Genomic DNA, 20,467 nt, shown 5'->3' with positions numbered 1-20,467 from the left:
ATGCAGAGACAAATTTGTGCATGGTATGAAGCTATTGTTGTTTTTTACAATCTTGGGATTGAATTTCACATACATTGCATATACAAAACTTTTGTCTATTGTTGTGGGACTACTCCCTTTGATAAGGTTGGAGGCCTTGAGGGTTCTGCTAGTAAAATTGGAGAGCCAAATGCACAATGTGACTTTATCCAAACTTATGTGGAGTAACCTTATGGATTGGTGCGCATAGCTCGTGTGAAAGAGTGCCAAGAAAGAGATCCAGGCCAAAGGGATTGTGGGTTGCCTCTAGGCAGTGGGCAACCACATATTGTGTGGGTAGATCAGACAGTCGGGCAAGGTGTCAGGCAAGTAAGGGAAGCCTGATAGATCGTGAAGACTGCCAACGGACCCAAAGAACTTTGTCTTGGAGTTGAGTGTTAGCCCTAAATTCTATCCATGATGTATGCTTAAAATAGCACCGCAAATATGAACCCACAACCCGCTAGGCTAACAATAGAGGTCAACCCCTATCCAAGGTGCTCGTGGTTGCTTGTGTGATTAGAATTCCAAAATAAGGCAATAAAACTCATCTTTGATAGGACTTTATGCAAGCATGCACACATATCTTTAGCAAAAGAATTGAAGGGGCTAATGACCTCAGAACTCATTGATTGAGAGCTCATTAGAGAGCCTATGCAACAAGGAATCCACATGCACATACACAAAATAGATGTGATTTGGATTCAATTATTAATGCAACTTAAGACTAATTAAGTGCAAGATGCACAAACTTATTAGAGAATACTAAGTAGGACAACCCATGGCTAAGTGAGTTGAAATCAATTAGAAGGGTAGTGGCTCAAGAGGTAGACACAAGAACATGCCCACACTAACTAATTAAAAACTAATTAGACATTAAAAAAATGAAAATTCAATGGGGACTAAACGCAATCAATTTAAGCTATTGATGATAATCATAGAAAAGAGATTAGTAGGCCTAATTGTGAACCGTTCGCTTTGATACCACATGAAAGGGATAGGGTTATGGCGGAAATGAGAGTGTGTCATTCATAGAGTAATTAGTGTGCTAATCACAAGAGATTAGAGAGAGAATTGACACCAATGGAGGTAACAAATCATAAGTAGATTGAGGACAAACTAAAATGCGAATGGTGGATACAAAGTGGGTTCAAATGCTTGCAATATGAGTGGATGCAAAGTGTGTAGCTTAAGCTTCTTTTGTAGAGTAGAGGCAGAACATATGATGATGTAAGCAATGATGTCAATGTGTAGGCTTTCAAAGTAGAGGGGGTTTCCACTACTTGGTGGTGCAGATGTGTCACACACCCCAACAAACTTAGAAATATCTCAAGAAAATACTTAGTAGTTTACGTCATTCAAGTGAACCATCTCGTATTCATAGCCTAAAACTCACATTTCTAACCATTTTTATCTTGATCAAATCTTTAAATTTAAGTAATATACTAGCATATATTTAGGTTATCAAAAGAAGTTGATATGAAGAATACATAACCAGCAAAATAAAGTATGTGTTATCCCACTGTTCAAAGGGATCATTAATCCATTATAGCAATCTGAAGCAAGAAAAACATTTAGTTGTGTCCCAAACTAGATAATTATTCAAGAATAAGGAAAATTTAGTCTTAACAATAAGATGAACTAAATGGTGTTTAGATTAAAAAAACGTCTACATGGAGTGACCAATGCACAAGTTGAAGAATGGATACATGCACTAAGTTGCATCGACTGCTCCAAAGGTGCCCTCTAGGATAGAGAAAACCATTGATTTTGTGACAAGAGTGGCTGGATAAGGAAAAGACTAGATCTCCTACTCATGAATTGTACATCCCTCTTTTGAAAAAACTACTCCCCCAAGGCACATGTAGTGCTTGAGGTTCATTGTACATTCTTTTAAGTTAATATAACATCTCCACTCACAATTGTAAGGCCAAAAAATAAAAAAAGGGTTTTAAAAGGTGTTTAGGTTTTAAATTTTCTGGTGCAATTTGAGTGGTTTCAAATGCTCTTGCATTTGCAAGTGGGATATTGAAAAGACTATTGATGGATCTTTGCTTAGCTATGTGTCTTTCGAAGAGAGGGCATTGGAAGCTTTCCAAGTTACCTTGCCACTAAGACCAAAAAAAGGAAGGATTGTTTATTTAGGTTGTCTGTTTGTTATACTTCCCTTACCATGTGGTTTTTGTGGATTGGAGGGGGAGCCTTCACAATGATGGCAAGTATCAAGTTGTAAATACATATTACATGTCTATGATGACTTTGTTGCTAGCATGTAAATCAAAGCATTCAACGTCGGTATCATCATGGATAGGAGAAAAATTGTTGTCCAACACGATGTAGAATTAATGCATAGGGAAAGTACAATGTTGATGAGTGTAAGATAGGCCTATAAGATCCACCACATGATGGAAGTCCTAGAAGTTGACGAGTTTCTATCATGCTGTGACATTCACTGAGATGACATAAATTATTGCTTGGAACTTGAAGTATTCCCATGATAATTGGTATTGGCATGCCTTGGGTAATATAAGCTAGATGTGTGTGTGTGTGTGGCCGGGGGGGGGGGGGGGGGGGGGGGAAGAAGAAATAGAGAATTTTAACGTCCTAGGAAACTATCCAGAGAGAGAGAGAGAGAGAGAGAAATGAAATGAAATGAAATGTTATATTAACGTCTTCAAAAGGCCATAATGACCTATGAGACCCGAAAGTTACAAAGTGGTGGATCTGATACAAAGTCAGAGTAACAAAATAACCTAACAACAGTACAAAAAAAAGATATATACTATGGGGTCCTAAGTTGAGCGATGTGAACCAAGCAAAAGACTAAGCAAAAAAATGGGCGGCTTGTTGGGATAGCTGAATCACAAGAATCTAGCATCGGTCGTTGGCGGATCTCATCAACTTCCTCCATGGTTAGTAGTCTGACTAGGCGTCGTGCATGCCTGGCCAGTGTGCTCCGAATTTTCTTTCGTAGCCTCCGTCGATGCTGTGTAGTTCTTCGCAGTTGCGGGCGTCTGGATTTCCCCAGTTCAATCGCTCGGTCAATCAGTGTGCCTCTGGTGTGAGACGAGGGGGAGCTCTGCTGTGGGAGTGGCTCTTGCGGCTGTCCCGTGTCTGCTCTGAAGAAGTCTGTGATCTGTCTTTGAGACTGGTTAGCCTCGCCATTCATCAGGCTATCTCTGTGTCTGCGCAGCTTGAGCAAGAACAAACCCAGACATCTCTGGTCTTCGTATCCCATGACTCTTGAGAGTGGTCCAAAACCTTCTCTGAACAAGCAATGGAAGCGGCCTCGTATCTCGTAGTAAACGGGGCAGCGACATGTATAGTGTAGCTCTGTCTCAGGTTCCATGTTACACAAGGGGCATGTCCTGTCCTCTGCTGGTACTCCACTGTATCTCCTAGTCTCAATCCGCAACTGGTGAGAAGATGTGCGTAACTGGCCAATAGTACATCGTATACCATGAGACAAGTGGGTATCCATGTATCTGGGTCTCGCCACAAAACCATCTTCCGTAAGCTGGAGAAGGTGGTCTTTGTAAAAAGCCATCTTCGTGCCCAATTCCTGTGCTAGTTGTATCCATGTCCTTCTGGTGTCTAGCTGGGTCAGGTCTTGGCGTATGAGCTTGGTGATCTCTGACTGTGTAAGGGTGAGAGATGGTGCATCCAATGAGTAATGGAATGGTGGCAGCCGGTCTATGCTGAACCCATGTGCCTGAAACCATGATGTCATCTTCGCATACCAGCATGTTGTATCTCCTTGTATGGCTAACTGTCGAGAGGATTCAAGTGCTATGCGAGCATATCTGTCTCTAGGAAGTGCCCATGTGCGGTTTATGAAGGAGACTGATCTGGTGAGCGCCTCCACCACAAGTGGGGGGGCTGCTAGCTCTGCTCGGATAATGGCCCGTGGTACTGATGCCTTGGCTCTAATGATCCGCAAGATCATAGAGACGAGAGGTTTCTCCATGTTCCCCCATCCGTCTGAGCGACCCGTCCTCCCGTGGTGATCCAGTGAAGGTCCCCATATCTCGGTTCCATAGAGCAATGCTGAAGCCACCAAGGTGTCAAAGAGCCAGAGCTTCGTCCGGGGCTCCTGAAACTGAACCTGCGAACACATCCTCTCCAATCTACCCAATGCTGCGTGGGCTTTAGTAAGTCTGGTTTCTACTGCTCTTCTGAGTGAGAATGTAGGTCCGCTAAAAACCACTCCAAGGTAGGTGTAAGCGCCTGTGTACTCCACAGTCTCCTGGCCGTATGTGAGTGTAGGTGTTGACCTCCTGATCCACTGTGGGGTGGTATTAAACACCATAACCTTGGTTTTACCCAGGTTGACAGACAAACCACTTTCGTGGGCAAACGTATGCAGAGCATCCAATTGACGTTGCATTCCCTCTGGGGATTCGGAGATCAACACTATGTCATCAACATATAACAAAAGTGGAATCCATGTCCCTGCCAACTGAGCACCTTTATCCCCATCGCTGTCAATGTAGTCAGAAATCTCATCCACATACATACCGAAAAGAGTGGGAGAGAGAAGGCAGCCCTGCTTCACCCCAATAGTGGAGTGAACCGGTGTAGAAAGTCCCTCCAGGGTGCGTACATGCCCTACTACTGATCTGTACAATGCCATGATCCCCCAAATGAGTTCTGTGGGTACTCCCATTTCCTGTAATCTGCGCATCAGTCTAGCTCTGGGTACCGTGTCGAAAGCTTTGCGGAAGTCCACAGAGCTACAATAGATCCGTCTCCCATGAGATCTGCCTTCCTCGATGATGGCCCTGAGTGTTAGGATATGGTCAAGAGTAGAGAAGCCACTCCTGAATCCTGCCTGCGCAGTTGCACGTATTCCTTCCCTCTCTGCCCATCTACTCAGCTGTTGCTCAAGAATGGATGCATACAACCGTGCCAATGTGTGCCCAATCATAATAGTGCGATAATTCCCAGGCTCCATGGGGTCTCCTGATTTGAAGATAGGTACGATTGTAGATAGGTTCCAAGTGTCCGGTAGGCCCTCACACATGGCACGGTTAAACATAACTGCTAGAAGCTCTGCTAGTAGGTCTTTGGTATGCATGAAATGCTCAGCTACTAGGCCCTCATGATCATATGCTCTCCCAGTCTTCATCCTGTCAATGGCTTTCTTCACCATCTCAGCAGTGAAAAAGACACATGTATGTGGGCATGGGTCGGGGGGGGGTTGGGGAGGGGCGGTTGTTCAGGTATTGTGTACAAAGATGATGCATACTGACCCCAGGTCTCTGTGGAGGAAATAGCAGGGGGGGGGGGGGGGGGGGGGGGGGGGGGGGGGGGACTGCTCATGAAAGAGCCGCCACGCCTCACGCGAGTCTTGACTCAAGAATAGCTGATATAGATCCTACTCGAGTCTAGCCAAAAAAGCCCTCTTCTTCCGCCGCACCAGGCGTCGGAAGTCCATCTGTGACTGTCTGTGAGTGACGCCCCCCAACAGCACCTCCCTCTAATGTCTGGCTCTGGTCTGGCGGCACTCCTTATCGTACCAGTTGTTCTGAGGCATGCTCCCAAATCGGCGGCTCTACTCAGGCTGGGTGTGTGGGTATGCTTCACCTGCTGCCTCATGTAATGTCTGTGTCAGTATATTAGTTAGCTCCTCCAGAGGTCGCCCGGGTCCTCAGTGCATAGGAGTCTGTAGATTCCGTCCATGTATACAGAGTCCGTCTACCTTGTGAATGTGTAGCGAGTAGGGGCTGCTACTCGTGGCCTGTGTGTTGCACTCAAATGGAAGGAGATGGTCATTGACACCAGAGCATGATCCACCGCCACCCCGACCGGTCTGGGCCCAACATTGAGATCCTCGATACTAGAGATGAGATTCGGTTGTGCCATGACATAGTCCACCGTGCTGGCTCCATGTCTGTGTGGGAAGCATGTAAAGCCTCCCGCACAGCAGGAAATCTTTGTAGGCCGTTCAAGATGGCCAATCCATGTGCAGTGCCCATGTCTATCAGGTGTCGCCCATACTCAGTATATTCCATATCGTGTGATAGTCTAGAAAGGCCCGTCTCTGCCACCTCTATCTCTCTTAGCATCTCCTCTGAAGTATCATAAAACACTGCCTGGTGATGTGCAGTCCTAGCATTGAAGTCCCCGAGGATGATAATGTCACCGTCCCTAGAGAACTCCCATATGTCATCATCCAAAATAGAGAAAGGGGACTGTCCTCTGGGTGGTGCATAAACTGATGTACTCGGGGGAAAGTAACAAATAGCTAGATAGAGGTATCTGCCTGTCTCTGCTTTCAGTCTCACCCACATGTACCTAGCCTGCTCATCCCTGCGGGCTATATATATCAGTGGCTGCAGATCCTCTCTAAATAACACTGTCACTCCTCCCGAGCCCCGCCCTCTGTGCTCTAAGCGTGTCTCCTGTCTGTAGGCTGTCTCCCACCTATATCCACTGATGTGAGGCATGGATTGCCCAGGGGCCTGGTGTGTCTCAGAATAAAAGATGATGTCTCTTCCAGTAAAGCTATCCTCAAAAGCACCCACATCAAGACGCATAGATCCATTGCAGTTCCAGGCAGCCACTTTGAGTGTGGTCCCATAAGTCTCGCACCGTCATGTGGAGCGTCGCTCAAGTATTACCACTTTTTCGTCTTGGTAAAAAGCGGTATTGCCTTTTCCCCTTGCCGCTCTAATCTCCGGCATTACCTCCTGCATATGAGCAATCTGCGAGAGGGTGAGATCGTCCCCAAGAAAGATGCCAGTCTCTTTAAGAGTTGGTCTTTTCTTCAAGAATGACTTCTTTGCTTCCATGGAGGGAAAATGGAGGATGAGTGCTCTTTCTTTTGAGGTTTCTCCACTGCCTCCATTTTTCTTTATGTTGCCCACTCTCCATGCCCTTGTGTGTGTCGGCTCATGAATCCCCATCAAGGCTGTGAGTTCTTTTACTTCTTCGTCCACATTGCCTTTGTCTTTAAGACCGCAAATTCTCACATGTAAGGCGCGCACCCTTCTCCTCTGCCCCTCCTCTAGTGTCTGGTTAATGATGTTGTTGGGTGTGGACGTGGACGTTATCTCCTTGTCTTTTCCTTTCTTGGCCACCTTGATCCATTTTTCGGCTTCGTCTGCCTTCTGTTGGGTTTTGGTAAGAACATCCACCCAAGAAGTCGTCATTTCTTTGTGCTGTTCTTCTCCCTCTTTGATGGCCCATACTTGTTCCTTGATCGTGTTGATTTCTTCAATTACTGAGGGTTGCAGTTCACCCTCTTCCAGTGTGTTTCTTGATCGGACTTCGACGAGTTCTTTCTTGAGTGACGTGATCTCTTCCTCTTGGGTCATCACTCGGTCTTCCAGCGTGCTCTCTTGGATCAGCACACGTCCTTCGAGAATGTTTATTGTGCCCCAAAGATTGCGGTTCATCTTGGTGATGGTCTCCGTCATTTCCTCTTTGCATTTTCGAATGGCATCCTCTAGGGGGTCGGCTTTTTCGTTTGTCTTCCTCATGTTTGATCGTCGTCCGCAAGGGGGTTAGATGCACGTGTGCACCCACTCTAGCAACGGGCGCGGCACTGGATGTACATGTCACTGACGACGAACGCGACGAGTGGCGGAGCGCAAGGCGGTGTGGCCAAGTGCCCTCCGTATGGAGAGAGAGAGAGAGAGAGAGAGAGAGAGAGAGAGAGAGAGAAGCAGCCCGGGGGGGGGGACACGAGGGGTGGGGGGAGAGAGAGAGAGAGAGAGAGAGAAGCAGCCGGGGGGGGGGGGGGGGGGGGGGGGGGGGGGACACGAGGGGTGGGGGGAGAGAGAGAGAGAGAGAGAGAAGCAGCCGGGGGGGGGGGGGGGGGGGGGGGAGCGATAGGCGATAGAGGGAGGTGGGGGGGCGAAAGTTTGAAAAAATTTTAGGGGGGGGGGGGGGGGGGGGGGGGGGAGTGGGCGATAGACTATAGACAATAAATAAATAAAAACTTACTTGCTTAAAAGGCTGAAAAATTAACCCGCGATAGACAAAAAAGGGGGGGGGGGGGGGGGGCGATAGACAAAAAGGGGGGGGGTGGGCGCGCGATAGGCAGCAGAGGGGGGGGAGCGCGAGGGGCAGTGGCGAGCAAGGAGCGCGCGAGAGAGAGAGAGAGAGAGAGAGGGTGCGGGGGCAGCAGGGAGCACGAGAGAGAGGGTGCGGGGGCAGCAGGGAGCGCGTGCGCGAGAGAGAGAGAGAGAGAGAGAGAGAGAGAGAGAGAGAGAGAGAGAGAGGGTGCAGGGGCAGCAGGGAGCACGAGAGAGAGGGTGCGGGGGCAGCAGGGAGAGAGAGAGAGAGAGAGAGAGAGAGAGAGGTGGTTGATTTTAATGGTGTCCTTGAAAAAAGTTGCTAACTGACCATCTCATTACAGTCACCATTATGATCAAATGGAAGTGCACAGAAAATGCTTCAACTTTAGCTCATTCTTGTGGCAAATCCAATGTTGTTTTGGAGCACAGGATGGTATGCAGCACCCATCTTTGCCAGTGGAGGGCAGAAGTAAAGAAATGAATTACTGACCTCAAAATAATTAGGTTACACACACTCTTAATTTTGAAACTCATGCTGTGGAGGCACACACACGCACACAGCAGAATATGATCTAAAGTCGAAAATGAACAATTTGCATGCAGTCTCAACTTGACAGGGTTCGAAATTCAGGCAAAGTTCCTCCTTTTGAAAGATGCTCACTGACTAAACCCAAAAAAGTCCCAAGCTGCTACTGATGGTTACAAAAGAGGCCATACATGCACTTCAAAAGGTGTCAAGTAAGAGAGCTGCACAGCCTTTTACTCATCATTAGGATAATTTTCCACTAATGAATACATTGGTCAATATTTTACATCAGGCACTTTTCTCTTCCCAATGAATTGGATTGTTGGGCGCATGTTGAAGGAATGTCACAGGAAGGGTACAAAAGCTGCAGGTTCCTTTAGTCAAAACACGAACAAAAGACATCACTCAAAATAAAAACCTTGATCTGCTGCCAGGCTTATGAAACATTGCACACAAGGCATTCCTGCATAGCCATGTAATGAAGGATCCAATTACATGTAAGGGCTGATTCCGTTCAAAGGACAGGTATCCTAGCATAATCTATGATAAATACCATTCTCAACCAATACCTGATCGTGTCACCGCTGAAGCTAAAAAGACACTGTACGCTAATACATTTTCGCTCCTTCAAATGTGCAGGAAATAGCAATCCTGATCAGCATTGAGAACCTTCTTCAAGCAGTATCCTTCTCACTAGACCTCTTCTTCTTGCTCGATCTCTTGGACTGCTTGTCCTTCTTGTGTTTATGATGCTCCTTGCGACGGCGATGTTTGTCCTTTCTTGCTTTTTTGACTTCTGCAATGAGGGCCATCGCTTCTTCAACTGTAGAGATCTTATCAGGCAGTTCTGTTGCTTTTCTTTTCTTCTCATGATCAGTGCTGCCAAGTATCTGAGGAGCAGCCGCTCCACTTCCATGTGTCATCCATGCCGGTAAAACCATGGCACGCCCTCTACCAAACCCAGGCTTGGCACTAACCTCTCCCAAAGAAGCTTGGGGTTCTGGCGGTTGTGCAAGCTGCTCAGGAAAATCAGCTTCTTCTTCAGGAATAAGTTCATAAGTCTTGTTGGCCATCCCATAGCATTCAGTCTTCAGGTGCCCGTGTCCTCCACAGCGAGAGCACACGACATTGTAGATTGCATCTAGTGTAACCTGGCTTGGGAAAAGGACAAAAGGTACAGAAACTTATTGAAATTCCAGCATACAAAGAAAGACAAATTGCCAAGATCAGTCAAATCAATCAGCTCTTAAATGCACATTCACTAAAATGTGATAGCATGCTTACTAAAACGTGTTGGGCAGCTCATAATAAGATGAATTGAATCAATTGCTCACACAAACACTGCTTAAATATAAAACCGAGCATACAGTCAGAGAGAGAGAGAGAGAGAGAGAGAGAGAGAGAGAGAGAGAGATCTTTGTTCATTTGATGCATCACGGCTTCCTATTATATCCCCGTCTACATGCATCCTTGTTCCTTGTACTTCTTGGCTATCTTGAGGGGTTTTTTCACCTCTGGTTGTATCTTGTACTTAGCTAAGACCATCCTTTTTTGCGCAAAAGCATCAAAATTTAGACTTGTCAAGAGGGTCCCATCATCAACAACGTATGCACAACAGCTAAATCATACAATGGAAGGGAAAAAGAGACAGATGGCCTGTAGTGGTGGACATTGTGATCCATTGTAAAGAGAGGTCCAGGCCACCATCCGTCAGCCTTGTTGGAGCTGCCTGGTATGCTATCAGAATCTCCTCTGAGAGTGTGAATCAGCTTCAGCCAGAAAGCGCGCAGTAACTGCAAAAGGCTTTGGTGTCCTCCAAAAGTCTGAAGCATCGGGCCATAGGCCAAAGCTACCGATCAGCTGCCATCTGTAGTCTCTTCATGCGTCGGCGACTACTGAGAACACCCCTGATTCCTAGGCTGCCCTGCACCCTCATAGCCGAGTGCTGGCTCTGAGCTAGATGACCATGATACTGTCCCCCCACGTGAACATCATATTTGGAAGAATAGAGGCCATCACATGAAGGATCCAGAGGCATATCTGAAGTGCCTGTGAGCCGTCCCATAGTGTCTTTGGGTCTCCTCCGGGTCCTGACACGAGACAAATCAAGAGGTGTCTGGCGTACCATAGTGGACCCCCACCTTGTCCCTCACTGTGCGACCAGCAGCCACTAAAATTGCCAATACACGGACGGAACACGCGGTGTTCGGTATGTTTGTCCAGCAGGACTGTCTTAAAAGAGAGTAAACACACGAGCCAATGTTCCATTCAAGGGCACTTTTTTGAGTCTTCCCCTCTTTGAAACTTGAAAGGCTCTCTATATAAGAGATACCCTTCTCCCTCCTCTTCTCATAATCTCTGTCTCTTATAGAGTCCTGGGCCTTGGCACCCGTGACCCAAGTGAAGCCTCCTCTACCCTCTTCCCACCCCTTGCAAGTTGCAAGAGGAAAGCCACCCCCACCCTCGCCTACCTCTTGAAATGTGGAAAGCCGTCTCCATTGCTGCAAGTAGCAGAATGCCTCCACCTCTCCTATCTCCCATCTTAAGTCTCTCTAATCTTGCTCTCCAAGGATCAATGAGTCCTTCGCCCCCTATCCTTTACTTTTGATGCTCTCAAAGTCTCGTTTTGTTAATGAAAATCTCTTAATCTGTCCCCATTGACCAAATTCAATAACATAGGAGAGTGAATTAATACTTGTAGCTTATCTTGAGTGAAGTGGCTGTAGATATTTGTTGTTTAACTTGCACGGAAACAAGGGGGCGAGGTGATCGGGCCTGACAACAAGGGGACGCCAACCGCGGGTCGATGGAAACGGAGGGGAAGGGATGGTTGGCCAGACGAGCAGATAGTGGGGTCACGGGGGGGCATCCCCAGCTCGGGAGGGGGGACGGCAGAATCAGAAAATTATAAAAACGTGATAGTTTTAGACCTTTTTCCCCGTTTTTCGGCTCTCCTAAAAAGGGTCTTGAAGGGATGGCAAATGGGGTTGCCGCTGCCCTTTTTCCTTTGATTGTCTCTGTCTTTATCTTTTGAAGCTTAGATTGAAGCTTGTTTCTTAACGTAAGGTAAGGATGAGAGCCACAATCATCTCCATTACTGTGCTATTATGCTATGCTAAGCAACAAGAGTAATATCAAGTGAGGAGTCTGTCTTTCTCGTATGTTACTTCTTCTTCCTCTTCCCTACCCTCATTCCCTGCTAGCTCTCTGTCACAAGGCGGGCACCACGTGCCAATAGAAAAGAACAGACTGAAACAGACTTTTAGCACTTCAATAACAACTGAATTGAGAGAGAGAGACCACACGCGACACGGAGTGGCGGAATTCCACCCCAGAGAGTATTGGCCCCAAACCTTGACGCCCCTTTCGCTATTTCTTTATATTGCATCAACACAGTACAAGCCGGTACTCGAGACTCTGCACCTTCTCCAGGAAGCATGCCAAAGAATGAGCCCTAACCTCATATTTAAAGGCCCTAGGCCCCAAAAGTAGATTACAAAAAAAAGCCTTTAAAACTCAAAAGCTTCTGGTTCAAAAAGCAATGCCAAAAGCTGCCAACGTAATTTACGGAGATCCGTACAACCTGCCACGTCATCAGCCATCGCAATTTTCGGAAATCTCCCTGCTGCCCTTAGGGTTAGGGTTAGGGTTAGGGTCTCTGCAGTTTTAGGGTTAGGGTTTCCAGATTAGGATTTGTAGGTTTTAGGGTTAGGGTTTCCAGAATTAGGATTTGCAGGTTTTAGGGTTAGGGTTCCAAAATTAGGGTTTCAGCAGTTACGGTTTTTGGCAGAAATTAGGGTTAGGGTTTTTGCTCTCGGGCAGCCACGTCATCACTTTGTAACAGTTTAGCCCCCTCGGCCACATCTGTAAGTTGGCTCCATTCTTTAGGCTTTGACACGTCAGCAGTTTGTTACACTCTCTCCACCTTAGAAGGTGTTTGAGGTCTTGGAACTAAAGCCGGGGACAAGTTAATGCTTTGGTACGATACTTAAGTGCATAATCTTGGTGCATGAAGCTTTCCATCTTCATTGCACCAACGAGGTCTCAAGGAACACAAATTTTGTATTGTACCAAGTCTCTCTACATGGGAGAATCTATAATACACAAGCCATTTGAAGGGGGGGCTCTAAGTAAATCCAATCCTCAACTGTTGTCAATTTCTCTCATCCTTTCTCTCTCTTTTACGAGTATTGTTCATGCCAAGCTAACTAGGTGTTATGTTCATTTTGCTACTTTTAATCAAGTACTCTTCTTATGCTCCTTAAAGAAGCCTCTTAAAGGAAATATTCACTATGGTTATTTAAATTCCACTACTATCCATGTCATAGTCATATTCCATACATCGGTATCAGAGCTATTGGTTTCTCTTTTCTTACTTAAGAAGAGAGGTCCTTAAGTTGTACATGAAAGGTTGGGCCTGTTCATTGCAAGAGGGTAAGTGGGACAGGGATCTATTATCTTAGTTGAAAAGGACTTAATTCGAGGTACACCGTTGGTAATTATAAACTTAATAATGGAGTCTCTCAGGGCTTGCCTTTGGCTTAACCATTATTGAGCTACTAGCAAGCTCAACGGGAACCATAATCAATCGAGTAATGTTAAACCCTCTCTACTACTCTTTGCAATCAACAGCCTCTAAACCACGGGTGTGGCTGCTTGAGAACTAATTTTCAAAGGTAAAGAAGAGTAACAACTAAGGTTTTTGAGGGTACCAAAGCACAAAGTAACATATACCTAAGTTTAATTAGCATGGCTGACAATAATAAAGAGAGTAGAATGAATATTGACGACTTTGATTTTGCACATGAAGGTGCTACCGATGATGTCCCAATGTTTGTGAACTATCTTGTTACTAGGTTGCAACAAGTTATGGGCAACCCTGCCTTGCAAGCCGCAGTTACCCAACAACTTCGTGCTTCCTACCTCTCCGTGAAGAGAGAGAGCTTAGGAATCCTCTTGTTGAGACTTCCAAAAGAAGACTCTCTCCAATAAGAGAAGAGGAGGAATCCAATGAACGGAAAGAAGTGAATCTCCGAATTCCTCTGAAGATGTGGCTCCACAAGACCCAAGAGGAAAAGATCATCTTATAGTCCTCCTCGTCACCTCGAAAGGGAAGAGAGGAAACAAAGGAAGAAAAAGGCAAGAAAGAGGTCACCCTCTCCTCCTTCACCCTCCTCCTTCCGACGAAAGCAGCGGCTATTCTCCTAGAGAATACAAGAGGAGAGGAAATCACAAATCATATGCTGCTTGGAAAAGGTCCTACAAGCTAAAGAAGTTCAAAGAGAGAGAAAAGAGTATCTCTTTTCTCACCTATGATGGCACCTTTGGTGCTACTGACAAAGTATTGGTATTCATCCAGTAATTCGATGCCTTTGAAGACGAGTGCTTCACCAAGTCCTCCAACTACGCCACGTAGCTATGCACTTACCAAAATCTGCTCGTCAATGAAGGGCTAGTCTCCGCGGGAATGGCGAAGCCCGAAGGACATGGAAACCTCTACGAGTTTCCATAATGAAGCAATTCCTTGCAAGCAATGCCAAGGACAAAGTGCTTACTGAATGGAGAAGCTTGAAGCTACTCTCCCACGAGTCTATCCACAAATATGTAGACAAGTTTTGGGATTTACATCTCAAAGCTACAGTATTTCAAAAGATAGACTTCGCCGAGCAAAAGCAACAATTTTATGTGGGGTTACATGAAGAAATGGCCGAGTATGTCAACTCACAACGGCCTGGTTCTATCACCCGAAGTCATCCACCACACTATGGTTGCTTCTCGCATTAATTTCCAACAAGGGGCTAAAAGGAATGCCGAGCCCATGGAAAATAAAGATTGGAGCGATTCAAGAGAGAAGAACAATACTCAAAGTTCTTCCCAAGGCAATTCCAACAACAACAACAAGACCAAGGAGAAAGGAGTTTACAAAGATAACCCAAAAGAAATGCCCGCAATGAGACTCCTAGAGCTTCCACAATCGAAGCTCTTCATCTCCATTACTATGCTATTATGCTATGCTATCAAGTGAGGAGTCTATGTCTTTCTCGTATGTTGCTTCTTCTTCCTCTTCCCTACCCTCATTCCCTACTAGCTCTCTCCACCTGCGAAGGTGTTTGAGGTCTTGGAATTGAGGCCGAGGACAAGTTAATGCTTTGATAATATAGTTAAGGGCATAAACTTGGTGAATGAAGCTTTCCATCTTCATTGCACCAACGAGGTCTCAAGGAACACAAATCTTGTATTGTACCAAGTCTATCTACATGGGAGAATCTATACTGCAAAAGCCTTTTGGAGAGGGGACCGGCTCCAAGTAAATCCGGTCCTTAACTGTTGTCAATTTCTCTCATCCTTTCTCTCTCTTTTACGAGTATTGTTCATGCCAAGCTAATTAGGTATAATGTTCATTTTGCTACTTTTAATCAAGTACTCTTCTTATGCTCCTTAAAGAACCCTCTTAAAGGAAATGTTCACTATGGTTATTTAAATTCCTCTACTATCCATGTCATAGCCATATTCCATTACACTACATGCCGACCGACTGTACTGTTGAAGAGAGGGTATGCAATTATGACTATGTGTCACAAACTAATGACGTGGCAGTACTGCCCGGACACACAGCCTGATGGCATGGCATTACCACCCGCGGACAGAAAATGATGACGAAGCAGTGTGCTGTACGGATCGGCTGACGTGGACAACTGTACGGATTTTTTGAAATTTACGTTGACATCTGACGTGGTAGACGGTACGGATTTTTGTGTTTTGCGCTGACAGCTGTTGATATGGCAAGCTGTACGGATTTCCGCTAATCGCGTTGGCTACTTTTTGGACAGTTTTTGGACAAGATGCTTTTGAGTTAACTGCTTTTGGGGCTTTGCTTTTGGCATTCCTTGTAAGCTTTATAAGGGCGCCTGGGGCCTCACTTTGCAGGGCATCTAGACACAGAGTCTGAGAGCAGAGGTCCTCGCGAAATGTGCTTTGCAATGGTTAATAAAAAATAAACACCAAAAGGGACGCTAGACTTTGGGGCCAAATACCTCTGGGCATGAAACTACGTCGGGCCGTGTTGACTCTCTCTCTCTCTCTCTCTCTCTCTCTCTCTCTCTCTCTCTCTGTATATATATATATATATATATATATATATATATATATATATATATTAAAGTTCAGTGATTATGAAGTTTCTGTTCGTGTGTTGCTATTGATTTCTCGCTTGGAGTGTCCAAGCCGGTTACAGTGGTATTAGAACACAGAAAGATTGTTCTTCTACGGAGGATCCGATCCTTTTTGCAACACACGCAAGTATCTTCGTGTCCCGACCCCGAACTTATTAGGCACTCCCACCCTTCGTACATCGCGCATCGGCGTGCTCCCGTCTTCATCACTCTATCTTACAAGGCATAAGCCATAAAGAATTCTAGATTACTCGTGGGTTCTCTCGGAGAATCTGACAATGATAACACCTTTAGGTGAGCAAGCAAAAGAAGAGTTGAAATCCGACGAAGGAACTGAAGAAAAGAATGAAGATTTGGACAGATTCTTGGTGGAAAATTTTGCCAGAGCAAAGTACAAACGTCAATTGCAGGTTGACACGTGTAAAAAGATTGATCAAGTACTTCAGAGACCCAAGACTTGCGAAACACCTGAAGGATTACCTGATTGATGAGATTTACTCGAGATGGCATGAGGCCATTGCTTCTTCTCTCAGGTCGGAAGGAAAGTTGAAAGGATAGACGAAAGCAAAAAAGCGAAACCTGTGCTCACAGGAAGAGAAGAATTTTTACAAAGCCAACCAGTATGACTTTCTGGAAGACAAAAGCAAGAAAGTCCGAGAGTTCAAGGAAAGTGGACAGTCAATTAAATTTGACACGTTTTCTCGTTAGAAGGCTTTGTCTTTTGTACAGCAGTTTGACATCGCTTTTGCGGGAGGGCCTTACTCAGAGCACTCCAAGATTCGGAGAGCTGCCTCTTATTTTAAGGGGAATGCTCGAACTTGGTGGTCCACGCTTCTATTAAACAAGACTGCGCCAGTTCAATGGCTGAAATTCAAGAGGCTTTTTATTTCTTCTTGGTTGACTCGACAGTATGAACGCGACATACGAGCTGCTTGGAACCATCTTCTGATGACCAAGAAGGACACAGTGGACGCTTATTGCAAGAGATTCTGGAGTTGTTTTTTGCCCGCCTCTTCATTTAAGAAGATCTCGTTCAAGGAACAGATTGAGCAGTTTACCTTGGGTCTACCTACAGAGATCCGAGATTACTGCTTGGAACAGAAGTCAGCTTCCATTCAGGAGTTGATGAGTCATGCGAAACGGGGTTTTGCCATTCACTCTGGCAGTCTGACCTACCCCACAGATGAGATCATGACACAAAGAGTCGAACAGACTTCGAAAAATGAAAGTAGAAAGAGAACAAGCAACCCAGAACAGAAAGATGAGGATGCACGACCCAAGCTTACTCCTCAAGAGAGGGCTCTGTACATAAAGGAGGGGAAGTGCTTTGAATGCGGGGAAACTAGGCATATCTCCGTGAAGTGCCATAACAAGGCACCGAATGAACAGGATGAAGAAAGGCCAAAAAGTTCCAAAGCAGCTAAGAGACGTGGCAGAAAAGGCAGACAAAAAGCAGAACCGATACCACATTGCGTGGGGTCTGAACCAAATCAAATGAATGGAAGTACAAACTTCGCCGCTTTTTGGGCAAAAGGAAAGAACACGAAGCTCTTTTGAAGGAGCCAAGGCCAACTTCTTTTGAATTGGCGGCTCAATTTAGAATTACGTCCGATAGGCTGAGGCCCCAGGCGGAGGTAGTTCGAGTGGCACCCGAACGGGATGTTGCCATTACAATGAGCATTGGCAAACTTCGTTTGCAATCACAGGGGTGTTTAGGGCACGAGGAGTTTTACGTATTTGCCTTGGAAGGTTGTGACATTCTACTCAAAATCCCTTGGTACCACAACAACAACGCCGTGGTTGACTACCGGGCCGAGAAAGCGACTTTGACAGAAGGGCTCAAAGATTGTACTTGATGAACTTCAGTTTCTTTACTCACCTTTTTGGGAGAGAACTGAACGATGGATAAAGGTCGAATATGTTTTTGACCTGAACAAAAGAACGCCAAGATTTTCTCCACACTCATGCCGACTGCTTTTCAGAGGGCCTGTCAGGCGAGTTACCACCCGCTCGTCCTTAAGATCATACTATTGATCTGATACCAAGAAGCACACCACCGAACCGGCCACCTTACCGTGTGAGCCGAGCCCAGAACGAAGAGATTATGAACCAAGTGAAAGACCTCTTGGAAAAGGATCTTGTCCACCCTAGTACTTCACCGTATTTCTCTCCTGTGTTGTTGGTTTTGAAAAAAAGACGGATCTTGGAGAATGCGCATCGATTATAGAGCTCTCAACAAAATCACCATCAAGAAAAGATTTCCGATTCCTAGAATCGATGATATACTTGACAGACTTCAAGGATCCTCATGCTTTAGCAAGATCGACTTGAAAAGTGGATATCATCTGATCCGAATCGCATCGGGAGACGTCTACGAGACAGCCTTTCGAACAACTTTTGGGTTATTTGAGTTTTTGGCTTTACCAATGCTCCTGTGACATTTAACCAGATGATGGACAGGATTTTTCGAGAGTACAAGCTATTTGTTGGCACTTTCTTTGACGATATCATTGTTTCTCTTCGAGTCTTTCAAGCATTACGAGATACGTGATTAATGCGAAGAAAAGTGAATTTTTCCTACTAGAGATACACTTTTTGGGACACATTGTGTCAGCAGTAGAAGTGCAGATGAATCCGACCAAGATAGAGACTATCCGTGATTGACCCGATTTGAAGATTGTCCATGAAGTTAGAAGCTTCTTGGGACTGTGTTTGTACTACAGGCGGTTCATTCGAAAGTTTGCAGAGATTGCTTCCCCTTTGCATATCTTGACACAGAAAGGAGTCCCTTCCTCGTGGGGACCCACAAAGGTGACTGCCTTTCAGACATTGAAAGAGACATTGACTACGGGACCAGTTTTGACTTTGCCGGACTTGCAGAAGTCATTTGAAGTATATTGTGATGCTTGTGGTCGTAGTCTGGGTGCGGTCTTAATGCAAGAAGGCCATGTCATTGCTTACGAGAGCCGATTGTTCTCAAGGCCGGAATTGACAACACAGATTTGTGAGAAAGAGCTATTGGCGGCTATCCATGCTCTTATTCAGTGGCGACATTACCTACTCGAAGCCGATTTTACGGTTTTCACAGATGATGGGAGTTTAAGCTACTTCTTGTCCACGGAAGCAGCTATCGGAAAAAGCAAATGCGGTGGGCAAACATCTTGTCACGGTTTACTTCCAGATTGTCCATGTGCAGGGACAAAAGAAATTGGTGGCAAATACTTTGTCCCGAAAGCCGTTGGTTCTGGCTATGTCCGCGATACATCATAGAAACTTCGAGGATATGGTCGGTCAGTACGCTACAGATACAGATTTTGCAGATGTATTCAGTTGAATACAGAAAGGGGAGATGGTAGCGGACTATTCTATTCAGGATAGCTACTTGATGAAGAAAACCATGTTGTGCATTACGTAACCGCCGAGGGAAAAGGTTCTAACAGAATGCCACTGTCCGCCTTTTACGGGTCACCGCGACATGGCAACCACCTTGAAAGGGGTAGAGAGATACTTCTTTTGGCCGAGACTCAAGAAGGATGTGGACGAAGTTGCTTGGTATGCCAGAAGGTCAAGTTTGACAGGCATAAAGCACACGGATTGTTACAACCTTTTTACCGATAACCACCCGCCCCTGGGAAAGTATTGCAATGGATTTCATCTCCCGAGAGCACAGCGTGGACACGACTGTTTATTGCCCAGGTCTTCAGATTACATGGCATGCCTGAGACGATTGTCTCTCACAAGGACCCCAGGTTCACGAGTTTGTTTCGGACGGCTACTTGGAAGAACGTAGGCACGCGGTTGCAGTTCTCGTCATCGTTCACCCGCAAACTGACGGGCAATCAGTGATTGCTAATTCAGTGGTATTGGATTTGTTGAAGTCTTCTTTGTTGAATCAGAAGACTACTTGGAAAGGTTTTTACCTTTGGTGGAATATGCCTACAGAAACACGATTAACTCATTGATGGGGAAGGTGCCATTTGAGATTCTTGAATTTGCTATGAAGGTTCCACCCTTCCTTAGCACGAAAGATAAGATTTTTCTTTGAAGCCGACTAGTTCACGAGGGACTTGGTCCGGGAGGCTTTGCAGAAATTTTAGGAAAGACAGAAAAAGGCAGCAAATCGCCATTGTCGCGATTTGAAATTGAAGGAGAATGATTGGGTGCTCTTACATTATGGGAAGGCACTCCCGAGAAAGAAAAAAAGGGAAAGGAGCGGCTTCTTTGAAAGCTTAGCATGAGATAGTGTGGACCTTTCCAGATTTTCCGAAAAGATAAACGATATCTCCGTTGGACTGAAGCTGCCAGAATACTTGCAGGATTCACAATGTTTTTTTGTGAGTCTCTTAAAGCCTTTTGAATGCGATGCGCCCGATGATGGGAAGCTAGATGCGCAACCCGAATTGGACGTAAACGAGCATACTCGAGCCAAAATAGAAATTGGCACAGAAAGAAAGAAAGAAGGTAAAGCGAACTGACAGTTCTTGGTTAAATTCAAGACCTATTCGCAATGGATGCGAAGCGAATGGAGGAGGAAGACCTAGCAGATATTCCTCGGAATGTGAATCTTTACCTTGAAACTTTTGGTTTAGCATAGTCTACTCCAAATGGAACCCAGAATTCAACTTGGCCGGAGATCTGGTGCAGTGGGTTTGCACAAGAGGGGAGTTACTCCGCTCCTTTGTCAACAGATGCCTCGATTTTTGAATACTAGAGTCAATGATGTCTCT

The 20,467-nt window shown here is 45.6% G+C and overlaps 1 protein-coding gene across 1 annotated transcript in view; it reads right to left on the bottom strand.

The window, feature by feature from the left end:
* Window positions 1–8,776: 8,776 nt before the first annotated feature.
* Window positions 8,777–20,467, bottom strand: part of LOC147456287 (uncharacterized) — a 48,158-nt gene continuing 36,467 nt past the window's right edge. Inside the window, exon 3 of the mRNA XM_086514797.1 lies at window positions 8,777–9,719. Coding sequence (XP_086370923.1) covers window positions 9,243–9,719 — 477 coding nt within the window. The 3' untranslated portion in view covers window positions 8,777–9,242. The remainder of the gene's footprint in view (window positions 9,720–20,467) is intronic.

This window comes from Adiantum capillus-veneris, chromosome 6 (genome assembly GCF_014529385.1).
Source record: "Adiantum capillus-veneris isolate H3 chromosome 6, ASM1452938v2, whole genome shotgun sequence".
Classification (NCBI taxonomy): domain Eukaryota; kingdom Viridiplantae; phylum Streptophyta; class Polypodiopsida; order Polypodiales; family Pteridaceae; genus Adiantum; species Adiantum capillus-veneris.
Note: the sequence above shows the minus strand (reverse complement) of the source record. Positions and strands in the feature narration are given on the sequence as shown.